Genomic DNA, 27002 nt, shown 5'->3' with positions numbered 1-27002 from the left:
CTCTTCATAGCATTCATACGCTTTACCTGTTCTTCATTGCATTTTTCTTGAAGCATCATCTGGAATTCTTCCAAACTGCACTTCACTTCCTTTAGCTTCAGGGAAAGAGCTTCTACCTCTTGTTCATAGTCTGCACTAGCCCCAGAATCTTCCATTAAATTAAGGATCTTTAGTTCAATGTCTGCTATCACCACCTAGAAGGGACAGCAGTCAATTATTCATTCTTAGAAGTACAACACTCCTTTCCTGATAATGTTCTGAAGTCAATGCTAACACTTCTCCTCCGCCAAAAGAAACATGGAGGCGAAAAAAGACATAGGTTCAAACTCCCCAGATTTTCTCTGAACAATTAAATAAATAAATTTGGTACAGTTAGTCTTAAAAGTGTTTCAACAATAGCCTCTGCAGGAATTTGTATTAACTCAGATACAGAATAAAAGAGGAGAGCAGAAATGAAAGACTCCATTTGGATGCAGCCAAGAAGACAACATACCTCAGTGGGGAAGGAGGAAGCGCACAGACTGATCACATCACCCTTTGGGAGGAATGATGCTGAATTACCAAAATATAGTAACATTACTGTATGTCAGCCAGGCTATTGTAAACTGTTGGGACCTGGTTTTGATTCAAGCTGCTGTGAATCAAAGTTACTGCGTTACTTTAAACTCACATTTTTCAGGTGAGTGTGGAGACAAGGTACTATGGCTCAACTGCAAAGTAATCAACTGCAGTAAATTAACTGCTTTACATCATACTTCCATATCTAGAAACTGTTTCTGCTTCATGCTATTTGAGTTTTTCTCTGTAAATCTTGACTAGGTTAGAAAAACCTCCCACCACCACCAAGTTCTTGTCTTAACATCGAGGCAAGTCATTAAATGCTGACAGGAGTTCAGCAGCACTTAGAACTGCCTGAAGCCTCCTTGTTTTTACCATCTGAACTGCCCTGCCTTTGCCAACACGAACCCCAAAAGGGATCCAGACACAGTTACTTAGGGGCATTCAAGATCCTAATTCCTGCAGAGTTCAGCAGCTGAGTGTTTGGCTGAATAACAGCCTAAACCTAGGGGCATTTCTTGGCATGGACTCAGTTCCTATTAAAAAAAACATACCACCCAACAACAACAACAAAACAGCTGGAAATGTCTCCTAGCAATTTTAAATGGGGACATTTTGGTGTTGGCTCTTTTATAGCAAGTGAAATTTATTGCTTTATGTAGAGACAGTGCTTGGAGCAAACTGGCACACCAGACTGGCACCACAGGAAACTTCAAAGTGGCATGCCTGCCACTTTCTTATAATCTGCATGCCAGAGAAAAAAGCTGCATGCCAGGCTCCCACCCAGCCCCGCCTCTCATGTCAGGCCTGCTTGCAACCACCTGTTTTTACCAACAGGTACCACCTACTCCTATCCTGCTGCCATCTGGGCCTGGCAATAGGATGCCCTGGTGGTAGGTCCAAGTACCACCACAGCTCACAGAAGGCAGGGGACAAGCCCCTATTTTTCTACCTATGCTGGCAGCTGCCCTGCATAAAGAAAATTTTACCAGCTGGGAAGCATTCTTACACCAGTCTTTTGAATCAAGTGAAAGTCCCACAGGAAACAAAAAAATTGTTTTATCCTAGCTGATTTTTCTATGATTGAGACCAATGAAAAATAGCCTTTTAATGGAGGATTCAAACTATACTAAGCCATGTTTCTGAAAATAATCCAAAGACAAAAGAAGCTTTAAAAATACTCAAGTATTCTACCTAAATCCCCCAATGCATAAAGATCCCAAATTTAAAGATAGTTTTTTTAACTAAGCCCTTGGAAAGCTGCACCTGAAACTGAAGCCAAGAAGTTACATGTTTTCTCTACAGTGTAATGAAGGTGATTAAGTGGGAAGAACAGAAGCAGTGAGCATTGCTTTTCTGCAGGCACACACTTCAGGGAAGTGCAACTTGTATGGATAGCAGCAACAAACTGTCTGCTCTGTCTTACCTGGTAATAGGCAAGCTGCATTTCCACCGCATGCTGCACTTTGGGGGTCTGGGGGTCTGACTTCAGGGACACTTTAGTTTTGTCTAGCCACTGCTCCACCTCAGCAACTTGGGCCTGGCACACTTGGAGGATCTTTTCTGGTTCCAACCTGCTGGGACCCACAGCTTTCCCTCGAGAGCCCCAGGTGATGTCAGGGAGAGGAGGCGGCTTGTCACTCTGAAGAAAAGCACATGGAAGAAATGTGGTTATCTATCTGCTTTATCCTTTCTTTCCCTTCCCCTTACCAGTGGGAAATATTTAACTTTTGCAGTCACAGAGCTCCGAAACAACTCTGCCATCATGTTCCCAAATTAAAAATGAAAGAAAGAAAAGGAAAAAAGAAAGAGAAAAAGAAAGGGAAACTCAGCTGCCAAATGATCCAGGATCTGGTGTAACAGGTTTTCAGGCATTAATTTGCATTTGCACAGGTATACCTGAACAAGAGGAAGAGGGATGACGCACCATTAACCAGCTCTCCGCTGAGGAGAGATGTTTTCCTGTAGGAGTTAGATGTAAAAGCAATGCAGTTTATAAGCTCCAAAGCAAGCTGTCGGGCAATGCTTACAAGCTGTTTGCACATATTCTGCTCCAAAATTCAACCAGGGCTTTATTAGGGCTTTAGGTCACACAGAAAAATAATATATATTTTTAAGTATGTCTCATGTAATTCTTTCTAACTTGCACTCCTTTAAAAAGCAGTATTTTACACTCTGTAATAAGGAGAAATCTAGAATGTGCTAAGACATCTGCAGTTGCTTGGAAGGCTGTACAGGTGTATATATACCTCCATACATACAAATACTGATACTTGATAAGTAAGTCAAGCAAAACACCACAAGAATAAAATTACCTATACGCTACCATGGCCCTAGAGCATACATTCAGGCAGCTGAGACAGTCACTGGTAGTGTATAAGCTTCATGCTAAGATGACATTTGGCAGAAAAACAGGGAGCAAAAGCACATGGTTTCACCTAACAATGTCTTAATCACTACTGTTCTTTGCCTCTGAGACACCATGGGACAGTGCCATTAAACACAAAACCGGTATCTGAGCTTACAATTCCCAGAACAGTCTAACTGTGTCTCCTGAGGTATACATGACTGAAGAAATAAAAAAGTACCAACTTACTTCAACCTCCACCAGAAACTTCCAACTCTAGTTCTAGGCCTGTTTGTTCTAGTTCATTCATCTAAATAACAAAACAGTACATATGTATAATACTGTGCTGACACCTTTTCATCACACACGTATGTGAACCTAAGCATTTAGTTTACACTGTCAGCATGCTCTGCCCCTCCCCAGCTAGACAGTGTTACTGCAGTAAACTTGGTCCCTCCTCCGCCACAGAAATAGAAATTCAGATATATAGTCAAATTAGTTTGATGAAACACACCATCTACATAGTTGTCTCTGCACAGTACATGGAAGCACCAGTGGACGGTTGCCATGGCTCAACTGACAACACAAACATAGAATCTTCTGACTGCATTCTGACCGGGTGTCACGGCTTTAGAATCACTCATATGGGAGAGCATGTTTTGATAATAATATTCCAAGGCCATACCAGGCAACCAAACTTGCTAGCGATGCCCCTAACCCAGGCGCCAGGGAAGCAGCGGACTTCTCTCAGAGTAGGATCTGTCCAGAGTACTGGGCCCTCTGTTACCCTCAAGGGAGTCACCTACCACTACAACCCATCTTTTCTTCTTCATCCAGTAATTCAAATGTTTTTCCAAATCCTAAATCATGTTTTAGGCTGCTATAACTGAATTTGGAAGCACATACGTTTCCACAGAAGGGACAACATGCCAGAGGAAGGATGTGGTATCATTTAGCAATCAGTAACATAGTAGGAATTATTTAATTTTAGCATGCAGTTAAGCTCTAAATGGAGAACATAATCAACTTCAGAAATCTGTAAACATACATACATTTCTAGGGAAAACAAATAGATTTACCATTCATGAAAATGAATGCCTTTCTGACTCCAAATAGTAACTGAACTTGTAAGTACATCATTAAAAAAAAAATTAAAAAAATCACTCTCTACAGGGATTTGCATAACATATGGAATTGTCACAGTATAGCAAAACACTGAAGTGGAAAAGTGGGATCTCGCTAGATCAGAGTAGCGGGGAGGAGAATCACCCCCCTTGACATACTGGCCACAGTCCTTTCGATGTAACTCAGGATATGGCTGGCTTTTTGGGCTGTGAGCTGCCAGCTCACGTCTATCTTTTCATCCACCAAGTCCTCCTCTGCATGGCTACTCTCAATCTGTTCATCTCCCAGCCTGTGTTGATACTGGGGTTTACTCTGACCCAAGTTCAGGACCTTGTGCCTGGCTTTGCTGAACCTTATCAGGTTCACATGGGCCCATTTCTCAAGCTTATCCAGGTCACTCTGGATAGTATCCTGTCCCTCAGGCACGTCAAATGCACCACACAGCTTGGTGTCATTTGTAAACTTGCTGAGTGTGCACTCAATCCCACTGTCTGTGTCACTGATGAAGATATTACACAGTACTGGTCCTACTACAGACCCCTGAAGGACATCACTCATCATGATCTCTGTCTGGACATGGAGATGTTGACCACTACTCTCTGGATGAGACCAGCCATCCAATTCCTCATCCACCAGTCTGCCCATTAAATCCACCTCTCTCCAGAAAGGATATTGTGGGGGACCATGTCAAAGGCCTTATAGAAGTCTGGTCTTACAGAAGTCCAGTCTTACAGAAGTCCAGACAGATGACAACCATAGCTCTTCCTTTGTTCATTGATGTAGTCATTCCACCATAAAAGGCCACTAAGTCATGCAAGACCTCGACACATTCATGTCAGCCTCTTGCCTTCCTTTCCTGATTTCTTACAGCCGGAGATTGAGATCTCTTGTACTCTAGGGAAAGTGTCATTAAGATCTGCCAGCTCTGTTCTGCAACCTTGTCCCTGAGGGCAGTTCCCCAGGGGGTACTGATTAACTCCTTGAACAGCCAGAAGATATTACTGTGTATAACCTATAGGCTACTGCCCACTCCTCCCTTAGACTGTAGCATGCCTTCCACAAAGCAGCAATATATAGGAGTTTCAATCTCCTTAATTTCTCCTTTAACTCCCACTTAAAAATCCCATAGTTGATGTATGCTTACATCACTTGAACCCCTCCATTAATGTCTGTATGAATGGCAGCTTCTTATTTCCTGAAAACACTCCATTTTGTTCTCTAGTAAATGGCATTTTCAAGGAGCAAATCAAAATCACCCAAAGCAGTAATATGAAGAGGCCCACAAAGGGTTGTCGGTATCCTACCATATCATAAATACTGCAACAAACTCCAGTAGCATAACCATAATGAATCAGGGCCTCTGCCTACTAGGTAGGTTGCACAATGAGCGGAGAAATTCACCTTGTTCAGCCTACTTCATGCCTTCAAACTCACCATAGTATGACTGCCATCACCTGCAGCAGGGTCTTCAGTACTCTGCAAAGTTTGCATAGAAGTTTCCTCACCATGTTTACTGTGCAATTCCATCATGTCATCAACATCCTGTAGAAAGAGAGGCAACACTGAAAGTATCTGTATCATTAGTAGCATGATGTGTAGTAGTGTAGATGTGGCACGAAGGGAAGTAGTTTAGTGCTGGACTTGGTAGTGTTTACAGTTGGAGTCAATGATCTTAAAAGTCTTTCCAACCTAAATGATTCTATGATTATCACTTTGTTGTGCAGAAACAATTGCAGTTATTACATTATTGAGACACTATGCAAAACAGACCACAACCAAAATGACCAGATGCTGGTCTTCTTATGTACAAAGAGAACCTCTTCCACAAATCATCCCCCAACAAGATGCACATTTTATAGCCTTTTTAGTAATTAGTGAAACAAACTGCTGCTACCAAATGTTCATTTCTGTCTTTGCAGGTTTTGACAAGCTAGAAGAAATTAATATTCGATAACAGAATCCCTTAGGTTGGAAAACTCAAGGTCAGTGAGTCCAACCAAAATGTGCAACAGAAGAGATTTTAAATGGCAAGATTTAGCATGATGTGGAAGATGGAAGATCTGAACAAGGCCATCATGTCCTGCACTTCTACAGTTCTCTTGCTTTGCACACTTCAACAATACCTAGGACTTGTGCAAATCTTTTCTACAAAGATGAGACTCATTCCCCATGGAGATAACCCTGACTGCATTACCTGAACGAGGCCATCGGACAAGGTACCAGAAGACCAGGAGGTTGCACTGTCTTCCTTGTGCCTTTCATCATCCCTTTCCAAAGGCCAGAATTTTGCATCTTTCTCTGTGGCTGTACCTCCCTTTGAAAGCAGAAACAGCTATGCATTAGATTGTGAACAGGAAGCTCAGATATTGCTTCAAGCAATGTAAATTACTGCAAACCTTCACTAACATATTTGTCTATTTCTGCTAAACCTTCAGTAACACATTGGTCTATTTCTGCTAAACCTTCAGTAACACGTTGGTCTACTTCTGCTTTGTTTATCTACCCTTTATTGTGTTTCCCAAATCCCACTCCTTCCGTTGCTCTGTAGCACTGCTGCAAAATTAATGGCAGTTGGATGACACTAACAGTTTTCTCTAGAGACCACAGAATATCCTAATTTTTTTCACGCTATATATGAAAAAAACCCAAACCTAAGAAACAACCCTCCTCCTGTCCCCTAAAACATCCTGTATGTAAAGCAAACCACAGCAATGAAGGAGCAGAAACCTTGCACCTGAAGTGCTTGGATCACAGTAGTAAGACATCACCTCTATGCAGGCTGTTGGGACTTCTTCACACTGTCAAGCCATGTATTTTCATTATTGCCTAGCCTAAAGCAACCCCTTCAACACCCTATCACCTCTTTGACTCATTTCCTTTTGATTCTTGTTGCAAAGGTGTAGCAAAAATTTAGCAGGTTGCTGAGCAGTGTCTACCATTCTCCCAGAAATCTCTCCTTCGCTTCCTTCCTATAGTCTGATCATGCCCTTTTTCTTAAGCTCAAACATACAAATAATTTTGATTAAGTTTTAACATTTCAGAGGCTGCTTAATTCTCTCTAAACCCCATTCCACATATAAACGTTTGTATTTAGGCTCATATTTTGCCATGAACACTTATATAAAGGGGGTAGTACTGTCTAAGCAATGCCACCAAAAGCAGGATCACGCATAACAGAATGAGGTGCTGTGTAACATTGATATTGTAATACTGGTAAGCTGGCTCAAGCGTAATTTCTTAGTATCCTGGAGCAATATAAGATATTTTAATTTGTTCTAAAGTGTTTTGGATTAACATATTTTTCATAATTCGCCCTGTACCAAAATCTTCTGTCTTACATACGCAGCTTTACAGGCAAGACACGTACGAAACTCACCTTGCTGTGGAAAGAACAGTCTTCTGATTCTTCATCCAAGGAAGGCAGAAGAGAGATCATTCCTCTTTTTTTCAACTACAAAAATACACACAAAGAGACAGTCCAGTTATTCATGACAAGAACAGTAGAAGCCTCTTCTCTTCTGCCTGTAAACCAAAAGAAAGTTACCACTTGAAGTCAATTTTTAGAGAAGCATTGAACATCTGCCACTCTACATTAAAGTAATTGAAAACTGCAGATAGTAAGCACCTCTGAAAATTGAGACTTTTTCTGTGCTATACTGTTTTAACATCACAGCTATAATAAGGCCAAATTTAATTTTGCTCCATAAAAGCAATTCACTGAAAATCCCATAACAACTGATTATCAACAAAACTACACATTGAGGATTTTGCTGTTGATTGCTTGATGCAAACTTCATGTTGGATCTGCTCATGCTAAAAAAATAATCAGAGGTACACTTCATATGCCTTCTCCTAAACATGCATCATACTCAGTCCTTCTAGGATAATTCAGAAGCACAAAGGGGAGGAGAAGAAGTATTAATTCACAGCTGCAGGGGTGCTCCTCTCTCAATACCACTCCTCCTAGAGGAAGAAAGGTTATTTACCTGCCTCCTCAGCTCTCAGGTAAGTGATCACAACGTGGTGCTCCACTTACCCACTGACCAGAAACATCAGTCCCAACCAAGTCACTTTCTGCTAATACAGAGGCTGTAGGTTCATCTTCTGATTCAGACACTTCTTGCTGTAAGCGCAGGTGAAGCTCAGACATTGAATTCTTCATTCCGGTAAGGACATCTTCCTTTCTTTGGCACAGCTTTATGATTTCTTCTTTTACAGCTTCCATGTCTCCCTAAGAAGCAACAATATCCATAAGCATCCATTTTTATTACTTAACCAAACAGCAATGTAACTGATGCTAACAATGATGCATCTTACTGAAACTGGGGCTATTTCCCCTTTTTCCTTTTTCAGTGCATTTGGACAGTTCCCCATTGTCACTACAGAAGATGTCTAGATACATGCAAAACAGCAGCAACAGATTGAACTCAGAACAGCACTTGCTGCCTGTAATGCAGAAGTTGGTAGTCTGGAAGTAAATGTGAAAGGCTGAGTAACTAATTCTAACTAGGTCTTGCATAGCCATGGGGATATGAGTTTCCTTCAGGACAGAGGGAATGCAGCTGGGTTACATTACTCTGTGTGTCAGAGCAGGTGATGAACTACCTTCTCTGGAAACCTGACACAAACCACTTAGGATAGCCTTGATGAGGTCAAAGACAACAATAAGGGTAGCTCAGGTAGCTGAGTTTTCTTTGTTGAAGCTGGCATAAAAGAAGGAAACAAACTCTTCACTGGCATTTAGTGACATGTATTGGGCCAAAACTATCCCATGTCTTTCAATGTGATATTGGGAGCAATTATCCCCAATCTGCAGGGATTGAACAATAATCCAAGTAACTGCCATTTATAAAGATGGAAACAAATCTGTCTTTGTCTCCTCCCTGAAGAGCTAGAGCTGGCTCTAGCTGGTGTTCTGCTCAGACCTTTCCTATTCACCCAGTCTCCAGGTGAGCAAAGAAAGCATAACAAATCACAGAATAAGACAGGGCAAGGAATAAGATGCCCTACTCCATTACTGAAAGAGCTAAAGCTCTTTGAAGCATTTTTAGTTGCTCAGAAAACTGTAATGTGGCTAAATATCCCATAGCACACTGGGCTCAGTCCATCAGACCAAGCTTTGATGCTATGCAAGTTATAATCTGAGACAGATGAAAGCAGTAAGCCTGCTGCTTCCACCTCAACTACAGCTTCTTCTGTTAATAATGTTAGTGTGACTGCAGGACTGGGTAAGTAGAGGCAAAACCCCGGGGAATTTTCAAAGGACATGGAAACTTTGCTCAGGCAAAGGTGGTTTTTTCCTTTTGTACACTCAAACCCACAAGGTAAAAATCTTCCAAAGGTAGAGACAAGAAAAAGCCATTGGAATGAAGAAAAAGCCATCCATGACAATTTGGCATATTTTATAAATGTCCACTAAGAAGCGTATTTCTATTTGATTCATTGCAAGAGAAGACTTTGCAGCATACATTCACCAGATACTGTTTGGCAAACTTCACTAGCCAAAAACTTTCTCAGAAACCAACTCTTTTATTAACTCCACGTCTTCATATGAAGCCCCACAATAAGACGGGCAATCCCATTGCCCACATCTATTCAAGAAATGCTACAGTTGTGAAAAGGTTTTCCTCTAAAACAGGAGCTATAAACCAGAAAGTCCTATACTAGAAGACAAAAACAGGAACAGGGAAATGAGTCATGCCTCGTACTAACATCAAGACTGCAACATCCAACCACCTGAAAGCAAAGCAGCTATGTACTTAGGAGCCTACCAAGTGATTATAGTTATTAGGCAAGTACAACGTATGTATATTAACTTCACTGTGACTGACTGCAAAAAGCTGAATTTCAGAGGCACTTTATAAACAGCTATTAACTCAATTAGTCATTTCCTGACTTTTGCAGTGCTGTTCTTAAAACACATCTTACTTTTGATTAAATAATCAATTCACCCACTATAGAAAGCAGCTGATTGCAGGGAGAAAAGCAACACATGTTTATGAGTTAATGAAAACAGTGTGGCAGTGAGGACAGTGAAAGGAGTCTAAAGAATCCCTAAACAGAACCACCAAAAGTACTGCTGCATGGTCAGTGATCAGAAATGGACTCAGTTCTCTGCTTATGCATTATCCCAAGCTGCTACCTCAACAACATTATCTGGACACTGAGCACAGGCAAGATATGAATGCTGCATATTGTTTCACCAAAACAGCTGTCAGCTGTCATGAAAGCATCATTCTAATTTTTCCTTAAAAGTTGATATAGGTACAAACAACACATCAAAATCAATAAGAAGTAAACTATGGAAGATATACCTAACTAATATTAATTGTAATATCTCTTGGTATATGTCAACTTACATATGCATAGTCACACTATGTCATTTAATTGACTGCTTGACCATGCATAGTGGGGAGGGGAAGCACACTGATATTTCTCAGTGCTCTGCATTATCATGATTAATGTTAGTCAGGAAAAGTAGCAGACAAGAGAGAGTAAACAGAAAAACTCACCTCTGGACAATGAGTCTTCTGAGCCAGTGGCTGATCTTCTTGTGATATTTCTACCAAGGGGTTCTTTAGGAATTGTTTCAACTTTTCCATTTCTTGCTCACATTCTTCTGTTTTCTTTACAGCTTCCTGTGAAATTGTAATCCTCATAAATAATTGTGAATTCAGTAATAGAGAAACAAACTAGTCAGTAATGCAAGAAACTTGTACTGAAGAGTACTGACATCTCCTTTGTATTTGTAGTTACATGTAAAAGTATTTGGTCTGCTAACTTTGCACAACACTACCTTCACTAAGTTTATTATTCACTTGCTAAAGACAAACTGCTCTATCCACAAGCCGAAGTATGGTGGAGTATTCTGCCTAGAAGCACCTCTTTGCTTACTCCAGAGTAGAACTATGAATTTGGTTATAAAATGCAAAAAAGCATATTTAATCATATTCACTACAATTTAGAACAGGTTGAAAAAAAGGGAGAAATTGCAGGGTGTGATATCAAGTTAGAAAGCCTACCTGTTTTTTATTGGTGCTCAGGTCTTTACTGTCAGCTAGTTCTGCACTGACCACAAATGAACTGTGCTGCACACCAAGCAGACACCGCAGCTCAGAGGATAAGCCAACCACAGTATCTGACAATTTGAATACTTCCTATAAAAAGGATTAAGTATTTCTACTTGGTGTGAGCTTCTGCTGCTTACATGGCTACTGGAAAACATACACACTATAAAGAGCCAAATTTACTTTTACTTATTTGAGAGCGACAGCAAAATCTCATCAACCCCCCATGCTTTACTGTTTGTGCAGAAATGGGCAGTTTCCTCTCCGCAACACTGCTGGTGTGTCCTGGGTTCAGCAGTAGCACTCATTTTTCTCCTTCTTAGTAGCTAGTGCAGTGCTATATTTTCATTTTTTGGCCTGGGAAGACAGCTGATAACGCTGATGTTTTTAGTTGCTGCTCAAATGTTTGGTCTGGCCAAGGACTTTCTGAGCCTCATGCTCTGCCAGGGAGGAGGAGAGGCCGGGAGGAAGCAGAGACAGGACACCTGACCCAGACTGACCAAAGAGGTATTCCATACCACAGCACGTCATGCCTAGGATGTAACGGAGAGTTACCCGGAAGGGCTAGGACTGCAGGGCTGGACGAGGGATCGGTCAGTGTTCGGCTGTGGGGAGTGGGGTGAGTTATTGGTCTGCTGGTGCTGAGGTGTTGTATTCTTTCCTCTTGTTATTTCCTTTATCATTATTATTATTGGTGGTAGCAGTAGTGATCTGTGTTATACGTCAGTTACTAAACTGTTCTTATCTCAACCCGTGGGAGTTGCATTCCTTTGGATTCTCCTCTCCGTCCCTCCAGGAGCAGAGGGAGGGCAAGAAGGCGGGGGGGGGGAGTGAGTGAACGAGGTTTGTGGTTGGTTTGTCAGCCACTGCCTGTTACAATGTCTCAGGTAATTAAGAAACTGTTACATCTACAAACCAGAATATTTTCTGAAAACATTTAACTCGCAGAACACATTTGGTGTCTCTCTGTTTTCTGACCTGTGAGCTGAGAACCAAGGAATATTTAAGGGCTATTCCTCAGATGTCTGCAAAAGGTAATGAAGAAAATGCAGTCTACTTAAACTTGAAATGCTGCTGATAGCAGCATTTTTTCGAGCCTGACAGGCTGAAATAATCTCTCTGCAAACTTTGCACAGAATCTGCCTTTCAGAGCAGAAAGTCTCTCCTGCTATGAACAGTAACAGAAAAAAAGCCAGATTGGAGAAGAAGATATTTAATTGTGGCCTATAATCTTAATACAATAGCATTAAGAATCAGAGGAGGAAAACAAAGAATAGGTCTTCTGTTCAGTCTTTGAGTGAAGTGTCTCCTGACTCCAGGACACTCCAGTGTCTCCCGTCATGTGCCAATATGTGACCATAGCCACTTGCCTGAAGAGAGCTCACCTGTTCTCTGCCTTACACTGAGGCACAAAAAAAAATATTTTATCCTTCTCTTAATATAACATAAATTATGCCATATATGTGGGACTGAATATCTTCCTAGAAGCATTGACTCTTAAGTTATTTCCTGCTTGACATTTGCTCTTCACTTTTCCTGTTGCGGTAATACTAGAAGAAGTACCCATGGCAAAGGGCCATCTGCCTATAGTGTACAGGCAGGCAGGCAGGCATTATTTTTTGTTATGAAAGAGCCTTCTAAAAATGAACACAGTAACTCAGCATTTATGCAAACAGAGACACTCTCTTGCACAGAAAACCAGTAGAAGCAGCTGTGGCTTCCAACTCCTCCTCCTGATGATGCTCTTTAAGTACTTGACAGGCCATAATAATAACAGAGGGCAACATTCAATTCAGATCTAAGTTACCTAAAATCCTTCCCCAAAGCTTTCACATTTTGTTACTGTTACACTTTTTCAGGTGCAACTTAATTATGCAAAAATTACTACTGCAATATCCTGTTGCATCACCAATAGCAAAATATGGGCAAATGCACCCAAGCACCAAGATTTCAAAACTAATCCTCAGGAAAAATAATAGTATGTTTATATATTTGTACAGGAAACTTGCCTCCCATTTGCTTTCCTCTCTATCAGGACACTTACTACCTTTTCATGCAGTACTCAACATGCCATCCTTTAATAGCTTTATTCTTTGCTATGCCTTCGCTGGTGTTAGACTTCTATTGTAGTACTGCTTCTTTCAACCCATTCAACAGGACTGGAAAAATCTTTTTTGTACAGTTTGATATCCTAGCTGCCAAGAATTGCAGTTTTTCCAATCTGCTCTCTCACAAAGAAATTTCACTCAGCTACAGATTGTTGGGTGCCTACAAGACAAAGGCAAATGCTGAGCAAAAAAGGTTACAGCTGTTTCAAAAAGGAGAAAGATCTAAACCTTGACCTAATGCTTCACGTAAACCAGTTAGAAATCTTACGGTAACACTTTATAATTGGAAAGCACCCTGTTTCTGATAGTTTTAAAGTGTTTTGAAAATTCTTGAGTATTTAATCTGGTAACTTGCTGAAAAAGGTACATTTTACCACATCCATTTTTCAGACATAAGAAACTGTATGTACTAAAAAAACCCAAGACTGCAGGAATCATATGGATCTCACGCAGCCATTGCTCTTTTTTTTTTTTCCCCAAACTCCAAGCATTAGTCATGTACCATGTTAGAGTTTTTCTCTTGGTGTGCTGCTCTTCATTTCACAAACTGAAAATCAGAGATGGACATTCACGTTTTAGCTGTCACTTGTTTCTGCCTGGCTTCTGAAATACGCAGTAGGAAGTTGGATGTTTTAAAGCATCTGCTGTACTGTAACGGTGCTAGAAAACCAAATCAGTAAAGACAATGTATTATTTTCCTCAGTGCTGCGATAATCCTGTTGAGAAATATGAGAATTCTCATACCTCTGCTCGCTTGGGAACATGAATAACCAAATTCCAGGTTGTCCACAGGTATATATACCCTGGGCAGTGGAATGTGATGATAATATCCCTGAATTAAAACCTTCCTAAGCTGGTACAACCACATCACTTAGTGAAGTGCTGCAGAGATACTACTTCAGGTTTGGGGCCAGTATTGCTGTTTCATAATCCTTACTGCCCATGAGTTAACACCCACTGACCCATCAGCGCTGCCTTCTCTTTCAGCCATCTGTCACACCAATGCTGTTACATCATTTCTGTTTCCAAACCTGTCAACAGCATCTCCAGCCCCCCTGTCACATGTTCACTTATGTGGACACATCCTTGGACCTTCTGAGGGCAGGAGTTGGCGTGCCTCAAAACCAAGTGACACTGCTGGAAAACAGTCGCTTTCCTGGCTCACTGATTCCGGAAGATCATCTTTACTAAACAAGTTTCTGCTGTCATCAATTTCTATTCAATGACCATCAAAAAAAATTTTCATGTTACAGAAACATGGTGGGATGGCTCCTATGACTGCAGTGTTGGAATGGAAGGTTACAGGCTCTTTAGAAAAGACAGGCCCGGCAGGTGGGGAGGGGGAATTGCCCTTTATGTTAGGGATAGGCTGGAGAGTATGGAACTCTGTCTGGGGACAGGTGAGCAGTTTACAGAGAGTTTGTGGGTCAGGGTTAAAGGGAAAACAGCCGTGGGAGACATTACTGTGGGGATCTGTTACAGGCCGCCTGATCAAGGAGAACCTGTGGATGAAGCACTCTACAGACAGATAGAAAAAGCCTCACGCCCACAGGCCCTTGTTCTCATGGGAGATTTCAACCACCCTGACATCTGTTGGAACGATGGCACTGCACGGCACAAGCAATCCAGGAGGTTCCTCGATTGTGTGGAAGACAACTTCCTTCTGCAAGTAAAAGAGGAGCCAACAAAGAGAGGTGCCATGCTTGACCTTGTGCTCACCAACAGGGAAGGGCTCGTTGGAAATGTGATGCTCCAGGGCAGCCTTGGATGCAGCGATCACGAGATGGTCGAATTCGAGATCCCCAGGACAGTGAGAAGGAGTGTGCAGCAAGCTCACTGCCCTGGACTTCAAAAGAGCAGACTTTGGCCTCTTCAGGAGCCTGCTTAGTAAGGTTCCATGGGATATAGCCCTGGAGGGCAGGGGGGCCCAAGACTCTTGGTTGATATTCAAGGATCACCTGCTACAAGCTCAGGGGTGCTGCATCCCAACTAGAAGGAAGTGCAGCAGGAGGGCCAGGAGACCTCCTTGGATGGATAAGGAGCTGCTGAAGAAAATTCAAAGGAAAAAAGAGGCTTATAAAAGGTGGAAGCAAGGACAGGCGGCCTGGGAAGAATACAGGGATGTTGCCCAGGAAGCTAGGGACCAGGTTAGGAAGGCTGAGGCCCAGTAAGAATTAAACTTGTCTAGGGATGTTAAGGATAACAGGAAGGGATTCTATAGGTATGTAGCAAACAAAAAACAGACTAGGGACAACACAGGCCTCCTGAGGAAGCTTTCGGGAGAACTCGCTACGCAGGATTTGGAGAAGGCTGAGGTTCTGAATGACTTCTTTGCCTCGGTCTTTACTGGCAAAGGCTCTGACTGCACCACCCAAGTCTTAGAAGGTAGACGCAGGGACTGTGAGAATGAAGACCTTGGGCCCACTGTAGGAGAGGATCTGGTTCGAGACCATCTTCAAAATCTGAACGTGCACAGGCCCATGGGACCTGATGAAATCCATCTGCGGGTCCTGAAGGAGCTGGTGAAAGAAGTTGCTAAGGCACTGGCCATCATATTTGAAAAATCATGGCAGTCAGGTGAAGTTCCCAACGACTGGAAAAAGGGAAATATAACCCCCATTTTCAAGAAGGGGAAAATGGAAGACCCGGGGAATTACAGACCAGTCAGTCTCACCTTTGTGCCTGGCAAAATCTTGGAGGACATTCTCCTGGAAGGCACGCTAAGGCACATGAAAAACAACAAGGTGCTTGGTGACAGCCAGCATGGCTTCAGTAACGGGGAATCCTGCCTGAACAATTTGGTGGCCTTCTATGATGGGGCTACAGAACTGATGGACAAGGGCAAAGCAGTTGATGTCATCTACCTGGACTTGTGCAAAGCATTTGTCACTGTCCCACACAACATCCTTCTCTCTAAATTGGAAAGATATCAATTTGATGGATGGACCACTGGGTGGATAAAGAACTGGCTGGATGGCCGCACACAAAGAGTTGTGGTCAATGGCTCAATGTTCAACTGGAGACCAGTAACGAGTGGTGTTCCTCAGGGATCGGTGTTGGGACCAGTCTTGTTTAACATCTTCATCGCTGACATGGACAGTGGGATTGAGTGCGCCCTCAGCAAGTTTGCCTATGACACCAAGCTGTGTGGTCCGATTGATACACTGGAGGGAAGGGATGCCATCCAGAGGGACCTTGACACGCTTGTAAGGTTGGCTGATGCCAACCTTATGAAGTTCAAGCATGCCAAGTGCAAGGTCCTACACCTGGGTCAGAGCAATCCCAGGCACAGCTACAGCTTGGGCAGAGAAGCGATTCAGAGCAGCCCTGCGGAGAAAAACTTGGGGGCCCTGGTCGATGAGAAAATGAACATGAGCCGGCTGCAGTGTGCGCTCGCAGCCCAGAAAGCCAACCGTATCCTGGGATGCATCAAAAGGAGCGTGACCAGCAGGTCGAAGGAGGTGATCCTGCCCCTCTACTCTGCTCTTGTGAGACCTCACTGGGAGTATTGTGTGCAGTTCTGGTGTCTTCAATATAAAAGGGACATGGAACTGCTGGAACAAGTCCAGAGGAGGCCCACGAGGATGATCAGGGGACTGGAGCACCTCCTGTATGAAGACAGGCTGGGAAAGTTGGGGCTGTTTAGCCTGGAGAAGAGAAGGTTGCGTGGAGACCTCATAGCAGCCTTCCAGTACCTGAAGAGAGCCTATAGGGATGCTGGGGATAGACTCTTCATCAGAGACTGTAGTGAAAGGATAAGGGGTAACAGGTTAAAACTTAAACAGGGGAAGTTTAGATTGGATATAAGGAGGAAATTCTTTCCTGTTAGGGTGGTGAGGCACTGGAATGGGCTGCCCAGGGAGGCTATGAGTGTTCTATCCCTGGCAGTGTTCAAGGCCAGGTTGGATGAAGCCCTGGGTGGGATGGTTTAGTGTGAGGTGTCCCTGCCCATGGCAGGGGGGGTGGAATTAGATGATCTTGAGGTCCTTTCCAACCCTAACTATTCTATGATTCTATGATTCTATGTTCAGGTAAGTTTAAGTACTTGAATGTTGCAGATGTGAGCACCTGCATGTAACGCTGGACTTCAATCATTAGTTGTGCAAACCAGGATCATAAGACACTTGGGCCTTCATTTCTTCGGCAATACGCTAAACCACATGCTGTCAGTTGTGACTGAATTAGAAAACTGAAATGAATTTCAGGACTATTCAGAGTGCCCTGTTGTAGTATCAAATTACAAAAAGACTCCAAAGCATTACATAGAGTCATAGAAGATGTACTATATACCTGTGTTGTGGTTTAAGCCCAGATGGTAACTCAGAACAACAGAGCCACTCGCTCACTCTCACCCTTTCCCCCACTCCCCTCTCCCAGAGGGATGGGGAAGAGAATGGAAAGAATGTAACTCCCATTGGTTGAGATAAGAACATTCCAGTAAGTAAGGTATAACACAAATCACTACTGCTACCACCAATAATAATAATGATAAGGGAAATGACAAGGGGAGAGAAAACAGTTGCTCACCACCTGTCAACTGATATCCAGCATGACCCGAGCAGCGATCTGGGCCTTCTGGGTAACCCCCCCAGGTTTATATACTGGGCATGATGTGCTGTCTAGTGATTAAAATTATTACAAAATAAAGGTGGTTTAGGTGACATTAAAGAAAACAAAAATAAAAATCAGTTACCTCCAGAAGATCATTCTGTTCTTTAGTAATTTTTTCTAATTTCTTCAATTCTCTCAAAAGCTGCCTTGCTCTCTGAAAGACTGAGAAAGGTTGCATTTTCACTCCTGGTAGCAGTAGCGCATCTTCATAGGACTGTATATGTACAATGCTTTCCATCATGGGACCAACATGGTCCAGTATAACCTATTAGGATACAGGAGAGATGATTGACATGATACTGAGTTGGAAAAATCAAAACTGAAAATTAATACTACTGTCATGATGTGTGTAAGTTCTCTCTAGTAAGTTTCCCATTTAAGAATGAAGAATATTTTAATCTTGGAACAAGCAAGTGAAAATCTATAGTGATGTTCTCTAAAGCAAGACAAATATATAACTAACATTTACAATTTTGCCTTTTCTGCGCATACATACAGTTTGCACAGTGACAAAGGATCATATTAATTACTATTTACTAAGCATATTGTTTTAATTTAAAACGAGGAAGTAGATGAACATTATTTTCCAGAACAAATATCAGTTTATTTTTTCCATGTAAGGTAGCCGTTACAAAATCATTCTCTGGATAACGAATCTATGAAAAGTATCATGACACTTATCTCTTCCCTGATACTTTTTGCATTTCAGTTACCTAACTGAAATGCATGTGGTATAAAAGAAAAGATATTACAATGCTTTGCTTTGCTTCACTCAAGCAGAGAAAGGAAAACCATGTGGTTGAGATATCTTTGCAGTGAAGCCTCTGCATGATGAAACGGTTTTATGGCAAATCACTCCAGCCTGCCTTTCCAGAAATGTCGACTAAACTTTGCCTCCATTTTTTGAAAAATAGGGCCTGATTTTGAGACTTTCAGATTACTTACTGTTTGATGCTAAGTAGAGTGATATGCAGTGTCACTGAGAGTCAGGCCATAAACTTTTCAAAAATGGAGACACTCAAATATAGAAGGTATGTCTGACAACATGTACTTAAGTTACATATTCGAGTTCATTATGGGCATTTTCTCAACAGCGCTTTAATTTAAAATGTTTTCACTCAAACCATGACTGTGCTTCTTGAAGGGATCTCCCAACAGTCTCACCTTGGTGTTTACACTGAGCAGTTGTCTTAGACCATGCAAACTGTATTCCTTCCAAATGAAGCTAAAGTGGAAGACACTCAGCCACTAATGAAAGTCCATTCTACAGGATCAGTCCAAAGTAAGCCCCCAAGACACATACAACACGTATCAGGTCCTCTGCACCAACTGTTTTGCCCTACCAATGTGCTCCTCTTGGATTGCACTACTTGCTACTGTAGAAATACGTAGCCGAAATGATGACTATAAAAATACTTTCAATCTTTGACCTGAGAGTTAGAATTTGTGTGATACTAACATTTCAAAATCATATACTAAGAGCTGATAAATTGCAAAAGTCACAAAGCAGCTTGTGAAAACATATTTATGCTAACATACGCATAAATATATAGAGAAAAAAGTCCATATAGCAGTCTTCACAGACCTGCCCATGTTTAAGTTGGTCTTTAGGAGAAAATTCTAACAGATCTTCAGATGACAGGCTTGTCTTCATTTTGACAATGTCCTTCTCAAACACTTTAATGTGAGATTCGATGGCATCCAATTCCTAGATTTTGGGAAAAGAGAGTATTTGTAGATAGCACAAGAACAAGCTAGCCTGCATTTCTGCCTTTCACTTACATTTGAAAAGAAATACTGAAAAACAAGTGCAGTGTATGCAGGATATGTTAATGGATGCTATCAAACAAAAGGTTAGTTATTATAGATTATGTATCATAATTAACTTCTGAAGGAATTAAATTTCTAAGGTTCCCTGGTCTGTTTTAAACCCTGAATACAGAATTGAAATATCCTTGAAAAGTCACATTATAAATTACCAGTAATGACATTTCTGCAGTGGTGACAGTTATCAGCATAGGAAACTGTTTAAATACACGCTTGCAACTTTCTGTTGGAAGAGTCTTACGCCACATCGAAAATGGATCCACATAAAGTCCAGCTGCTGTGAACTCCCATGGAGTCAGAGTCACAGAATAAATTAGGTTGGAAGGGACCTTGAGAGATCTCTGGTGCCCATCAGAGCACATTGTCTGGGGCATGATCCTTTTGATAGTTGCGTATCTCCTAGGATGGGGACTTGACCCTACCCCTTTGGGCCCCTGATCTAGTTTTTAACCAATCTCACTGAAACAAACAAACAAACAAACAAAAAAATCCTTTTTAATATGTAGATGGCATTTCCTCTGTTATCATTTGGGTCTGTTACTGCTCATCTTTATTCTGCAGACCCTAAGAAAAGTCTGGCTCTATGCTATTATGTAGTAGTAGATAGCAGTAATACCCACCCCCCAGCTGTCTCTTCTCCATACCGAACTGACCCAGGTTTCCCAGCCTTTCCTCTTACATGCCATGCTAATGCCCCCCAACCACCTTGAAAGCCTTCCTCGATTCACTTCAGGAATGTCTATGTCTTCCACTGGGAAACCTAAAACTGGGTACAATACCCACATATGATCTCTCAGGCAGTCCAGGAAGCTGATGGTCTTGTTGCAAGGCCATGCTACTATGCCATGATCAACTTGTCCACCAGGACCACACCACTTTGGCAGAGCTGCTTTCCAGTTGGTTGGCACCCTGGCCTCTGTTTGGACATGTCCCCTCCAGGGTGCCAAGACTTTGCATTTGTCTCTGTTGAACTTCGTCAACTTCTTTAGCCATGGTGTGAGTCTGGGTGCCTCTGAACAGGAGCCCTACCCTCTGGCAAGATAAGTCCTTTGAATTTGCCAGTCAACAAGCCCTGCATTTCTCCTCCTAAACAAGGAGTTTCATTAATATTCCTGAACTTTGCACCTTAATTAGATATCAAACACCTTCTGAGATGGTTCATTTCCAAACAATTTATTTCCTCACTTGTTGCATGTACTAAAACCAGCACACCTTTTTACCTGTGAAGGCAATATGACGAAGCACTGATAAAAGGCACTTACGTCAGCCACATGCTGGATCTGTGGAAGAATCTCTGCTATCTCATGCTGTAAAGTTGCTACTTGCTCATCTATTTCATTTAGCTGTTGCATTACACTGTCTGTTTCAAAGACTGGTGTTAGCTCCTCCAGCTCCAAGTAAACACTGTGTAGAAGATTTTGCTTTTGCTCCGAGTCTTCCAAGGCCATCTGGAGACAAAAAAATAAGAGCTTACTTTGATTCATCAATGGTGAATATGAAAGTTTCACAGAGGTCAGTACCAGAATGAATCAGTTTTAATTTTCTATATGTCATTGACCACTGCATATATTCCCAAAAGCTTAGTTCAGACCAAAACATTTCACTCCTAAGGGAAAGTGAACTGCTGCATTCTGCAGGCAGAAAAGTGAGAGACGTGGCACGATTTTAAGGGAATCATTTAGATAAAATAAGTCTACATGAGCATGACAAAAGGTACAAAGAGGAAGATGAACTCAGAGAGAGGACCCACTACAAAAAAAAAGTATGAGATCCTGAAGAAGATTCCTCTCCAGCTCCTTTGTAATGGTCAAGCTGACCCCAAGTATATGAGCAAGACATGTCAGCCAGACACCCGAAAAAGGTTTTCTGCACACCAGCTTGCAGATAGCAGATGTAATAAAATGCTCCAGAAAGTACCTGGCCAGCTGTTCATGATGGGAAGATTCTTCCCATCTGCAGCTAACTGGATGAGCTTTTGGGTTAATTATAGTACATGTCTTCACAAAGAAGAAGTGAGGATTGCAAGAAACACATGTGATCCACTTGTCTCTGTGGCATACGAAGGAAAGGACTGAATGCATACCTCAACTCTAATGCAAACCTTGGGTGCATTTTCAAATCCACTAGTTTCCCAGCTCAGAACACAAAATTCACAAAACTCAGGGGACAATAAAATTATGTCACAAATATATTCACAGATTTTAGAAATCAAAATCTCCTGATTGTGGCTACATGCTCTGTAACATATAAGGCCAGAGCAGTCAGCTAGTTTTTGTAAGGAATTCTTACTAGCTTTAGTATGAAAACCTGTGTTCAGAGCACCAACTGTCCCTTGGCATAAGCCAAGGAGTGGACATACAAAAAATTAAATTTCAAAATCTGGAATTTCCAGAAATCCTCTTGGCACTTGCCTAGCCCTGATCTTCCCCGTAACATTACAAACATTTGATTCATGAAATTACTAGTCAGAACTCCCTTTAAAATATAGAGAAAATGGCCTTCCAAACCACAGTTTACTTCGAAGTTTCCATCTAACGCACAGACATTAAACACCACTTTACCCTTTTTGGATTATGTACACACTATACAAAAAGAACCATGTATATTCAGGCAGCCAAAACCAGTTATAGCCACACAGCAGGGTAACAGAAGACCATCACATATTTCAGCACTTTCACAAGACAGGTATGTCCAACACCGAAAAGTATCAATCTATATTTCATGAGTGTCTCTTTGTCTTTTTCACTTAAAGGCTTTACCGAAAACGGTAAATTATTTATGTCAGTAAGACTTAAGAATGCAAAATTGTGTCTCTGCAGAGCAACCCATTCTAATAAGACCATGTATCTGCATCAACACTTACTTGAAGGTCATCAGTATGTTTGCATAAGCTTTTTGCAGAGTCATTTTGAGCATCTGCTCTTAGCAAGCAGTTGGTGTTTTCTATCCAAACTTTCACATTCTTCAGGAGTTCACTGTATTCTTCCATCTTGTTGGTAGCCTAGAAATTTTACAAAGAAGCACAAACGACAAAATTTTACAAAGAAGCATAAATGCACTTTTACTCACTGTATAGAATAAATGCATCTATGGACAAGACTAAAGACAGGATGTGTTTTCATGAAGCTCAGTTTAATTAGTATGATGAAATAAAGATCGTAAGTTTTCTGAAACAGTTTCATGATTTCAGGCTATTTCCTCTAATCAAAGCAAATTATCAGAGGCATCGTCTCTATGTTAATTTAATAGATAGTGCATTAGCACAGCCGTAGAGATCCCTCCTATCACCCACCCAGAGGCATGAATTTCCCATGCTAACCCACATCAGCCATGGTGCATAGCTGGTCTTTTGGGATTGCAGCTGAATGTGATGTTTGTGAGTCCAGAAAATGAGCTACAATAAGATGACACACCTACAGCAGACTTTTGAACTTTTTGACTCATTTGACAGCTTTGGATGATATTTTATGAAAAGACTTTATATAAGGTTTTTCTAAGATGTGGGGTTTTTTTTTTCTTATACTTTTACATTTGCATCTACCTTGTTTAAAATGGCAGTTCTGCGCTCTGCAAGTTGTGAGACCTGTTGGTACTGCTGAAGGGGGGACACTAAGATATCCATCAACTCCTGTGCATGGCAGGAATTTTGCTCTACTATATCATGCACTTCTGCATCCAGTTCATTGAGTTTGTAATGCCAAAGGTCCAGCATATCCCAGATTTGCTGCATGGACAGAGAGGGGAAATGAAATAAAAGGTTAGGCTCAAAGATAACAGCAGAGTTATTTGTTCTTCATGTGGGGCGTGAAGAATTAAAGATTTAGGAACTGATATGATGAGAACAGAACATGCTGCATTTACTGGTGTGATTTACAGTTGAAAAAAACCACGTATTTTACTATGAGAAAGAATTGGTAAATATTCACCAGCTAAATGCTTGCTTGTACCTCCCCTTTTACAGATGTAAAATGAATGTAGGGCCATTTTCTGATCCTGCTAAATCAGGCTATGTAGAAACAACCAAAAATCTTTCAACATTCACAGGTGGTTTTTTTATTGTTGTTTTTTTTGGTTTTGTTTTTCTTTTTGCAAGATTACCTTCTGAACTTCTTTGGCTTTTGCAATGTTTTCACTCTTCTGTTGCAACATCTTTTCAATAGCTTGAAGGCCATTGTTAATAGTTTCTGCTTTTCTTTTCAGCACATTCTGAGGAGAGCTCTTTAAGATTTCAAAGCTCACCTGTAAAGAGAAAACGATAGGGAAGACTATAAAGGTTTGCATGTTTCTCTGCACCTCCTCATAAAAATTACTCATATTCTTTTTATGTTTCTCTTGACGAGTCACTTAAAACCTCAGGAATGGAATTACATTTGCAGGAAGAAGCGTTAATGTGAGCAAGTTCAACGTTTACATGTTGTTCAGTAATTTCCTCTCACTCAAAAGTAACTGTTCAAGAAATACAATCTCTGAAGAAACTAACAATAAAACACTGCAGCTCCTGGGTGCTTAGCTGCCCCTTTCAAACAAACCTGTAACAGAGGCTAATCATGCTGCATTGTGGAAAGGGTCATATTTAGATTCATACTATAAGAAACCTAGAATGACACCTCTATGTCTCAGCTGACAGCTATTACTTCCATGTAACAAATACAGGAATATAGAAGTGCATCAGTGTATTATGAATTTCTAAATAAACATTTAGAGATTTAGCAACAAAATAAAAGGCTCCGAGCCCCAAAAAGTATGTGGAAATTAATTTTAGTCTGTAGAACTCCACAGGAATGAAAAGTCAGTACACTGGAGGGCCGGATTTTTTACGTAAAGAGAGAAACTCTCAAGTAAGCTGAAGCTGAGTAATTGCCTGAGCACAGGACTGAGCGACACAGTTACTAGGCACCAGGTTACTATGGACTAGATGAAGTGCAGGTAGTGAGAAAGTTCTTGCTCTTGGCCCAGTTTTTCATCTTCTCTTACTAAACCCCACTAGCTCTTAGGGTCAGCCAAGCATCAGGAAATTGTTAAATCATGGTAAATTCTGTGTGTGCTGCAGCCCTAGGATTTCTGGGGCACACACACACTGAACAGCTTTATGTTGCACTGATACAAAGATGTCTAGTTTAGTAGTTATTCTGCTCTGAAGCTCCCTATACATTACCCTTTTTCTGGGAAGAGAAATTAAGATTATTAGCAAGTTAATAAATACTTTATCTATTTTATTTCTTAATTTTATTAAAATTATTCATTATTTATGGATTCCAGCATGTAGTGTCAGACCAATATAATCATACCGATTGCAAAATATTGCATTGATAAAATTGCATTATCAGAATGAATATATACCAGAAAGAACTACAGTGCTCCTCTCAAATACTCATGCTTATACAAAAAAAGCTATGATGTCCAAGCTGTACTTAGTGTCTAAGACTCTTTAGAAGAAGGAATTCAAAACTCTAATCACTAAACACTTGACCATTACTACTACCCTAGAGCATACAATACATGAAAAAATCCTGATGTTCGTAGTGCTAGTTTCCAAAATAGAAGAGAACCGTGTAAGAGTGACACAACAGCTGGAAATGAGAAAGCAGACCAAGCACTGACTTCATATCTTTCCTCAGAAAAAAGGCTGCATCTGTCAACGCTCTCATCATCAGCAGGGTAGGATTTTAATTTCAAGAGTTCTTACTGTGACAAATCTGGGATAAATTTATTATATTTTTTCACATAAAATACATGGCATCAATATTACGATTTATTTTCATCTTTAGGTTAGCAGGTTTAGAAGGAGGCAGAATGCCATCAAAATATGACAAGTTAATTCAATTTAACACATGCTGGTATTTTTTAGTATGTAACTATACTGACCTCCAGTTCCACCAGGATTTATTTTGTTTCCTAAATGCACTTTGAACATTTCCAAGATAATTTATATTGTTTTCCACTACCCAAATGTGAAAAGAAAATGTTATCTAGTTTCCAGTATCAGTTCTTTCACTCTGACGTGTAATGTGCACATTGGGATAATCATTTACCTCAGTAAATGAAACGGCAAACAACAACAAAAAAACCCAACAAACCCAAAGCATAAATACTTCCCTTTACTTCCCCTTCTTCTCCTCTTTCCTACCCAGTTGTTGGCTCTGAAAAGCCTGGTTCCTTTTGAAATAGATACTACAAAGTTAACTAAATGAAAACTATTAAGCTGTAATGAATAAGTCTCTAAATATTTAATGCAAAATAAAATGAATAATCTCATAGCTACTAACAAGTAAGTGTACTTCAAAACTGTTTTATTAAACTTTCAGATTTCATCAAATTAACTGAGATTTAGCCTTTAAAGTTAGCATTAAACTTATTATTCCTGAAATAAGAGAACTAAAGGTTTTTTTTTCTTTTTAAAAGTAACACAAATAAATAAAAATGACCATAATTATACCAGGCTAAAATTTCACCCCAAACTTACAGTATGACTCCATTTTCCTTTAATTTTGCTTCCAGTTAAATTGTTTATATCCCCTGTAAATAGAAAACACTGCCAAAAGCCGATGCAATGTCAGTTAGTTATCTAAATTCCCTGCCTGCTTTTAAAGGAATGCAACCATGTCCCAAGCGGTGGTATAAAGAATGCCATGATACCCTAGCACATGTGCAAATTAGATTAAAAAGAAAAAAATCTGTTTTCAAAGTCCTCTTTTAACTCAGTTTAGAAAATATCTTCTCAGTTAAGCTACACAACCTTCCCAATCAACTCTTAACTACTAGTTCAGTTTAAGAACCAGACTGGATACAAGATAGCACCCATATCATATCCAAGACTTTATTGGTAGTGGGTCTGCCATGCCCTTTTTTAATGGAAAAGAAAAATCTTATATTTACACTGCTTGCTGTAAGGTCATTCTGTAAAGGAGACAGTTAACATGAGGAATCTTTCCTCATGCATTCATTTTCACAGAGAGGAAAAGTGCAAATGAATATAATCAATGTTTCAAGTTGAAAAATTTACAGTTACAACTTTCATCAAATACTACTATACTTATTTATACATTACAAAAACATAAACATGAAAAATACATCAACAGTTACCTTGTCTTCTAGGTCTTGCAATACTTTCTTGCAGTCCTCCAACTGTGTTTCGATCTCTGCAGGAATTATTGTATGCAATTCAGAATATTTGATCCGGAGTTTCTCCATGATGTCCTTTAGAGTTTGACTTTCTTTACCAATCACATTCTGAATCTCCTACAAAATTAAGAATAAGTTGGCAGTTTCACCCACTTCACACTGAGTGCATATGCATATGCACATATGTATATATATACACATATGCATATGCACATATGTATATATATACACACACAT

The 27002-nt window shown here is 40.7% G+C and overlaps 1 protein-coding gene across 1 annotated transcript in view; it reads right to left on the bottom strand.

The window, feature by feature from the left end:
- SYNE2 (spectrin repeat containing nuclear envelope protein 2) overlaps nucleotides 1–27002 on the bottom strand; it is a 175578-nt gene that overhangs the window by 74681 nt on the left and 73895 nt on the right. Inside the window, exons 54-67 of the mRNA XM_065683130.1 lie at nucleotides 26727–26882; nucleotides 23742–23882; nucleotides 23185–23367; nucleotides 22507–22644; nucleotides 20906–21091; nucleotides 19402–19524; nucleotides 17899–18081; nucleotides 10543–10668; nucleotides 8067–8261; nucleotides 7407–7481; nucleotides 6225–6344; nucleotides 5465–5572; nucleotides 1985–2200; nucleotides 27–194 (exon numbers count right to left, since the gene is read on the bottom strand). Coding sequence (XP_065539202.1) covers nucleotides 27–194; nucleotides 1985–2200; nucleotides 5465–5572; nucleotides 6225–6344; nucleotides 7407–7481; nucleotides 8067–8261; nucleotides 10543–10668; nucleotides 17899–18081; nucleotides 19402–19524; nucleotides 20906–21091; nucleotides 22507–22644; nucleotides 23185–23367; nucleotides 23742–23882; nucleotides 26727–26882 — 2118 coding nt within the window. The remainder of the gene's footprint in view (nucleotides 1–26; nucleotides 195–1984; nucleotides 2201–5464; nucleotides 5573–6224; nucleotides 6345–7406; nucleotides 7482–8066; nucleotides 8262–10542; nucleotides 10669–17898; nucleotides 18082–19401; nucleotides 19525–20905; nucleotides 21092–22506; nucleotides 22645–23184; nucleotides 23368–23741; nucleotides 23883–26726; nucleotides 26883–27002) is intronic.

This window comes from Lathamus discolor, chromosome 6, assembly GCF_037157495.1.
Source record: "Lathamus discolor isolate bLatDis1 chromosome 6, bLatDis1.hap1, whole genome shotgun sequence".
NCBI lineage: Eukaryota > Metazoa > Chordata > Aves > Psittaciformes > Psittacidae > Lathamus > Lathamus discolor.
Note: the sequence above shows the minus strand (reverse complement) of the source record. Positions and strands in the feature narration are given on the sequence as shown.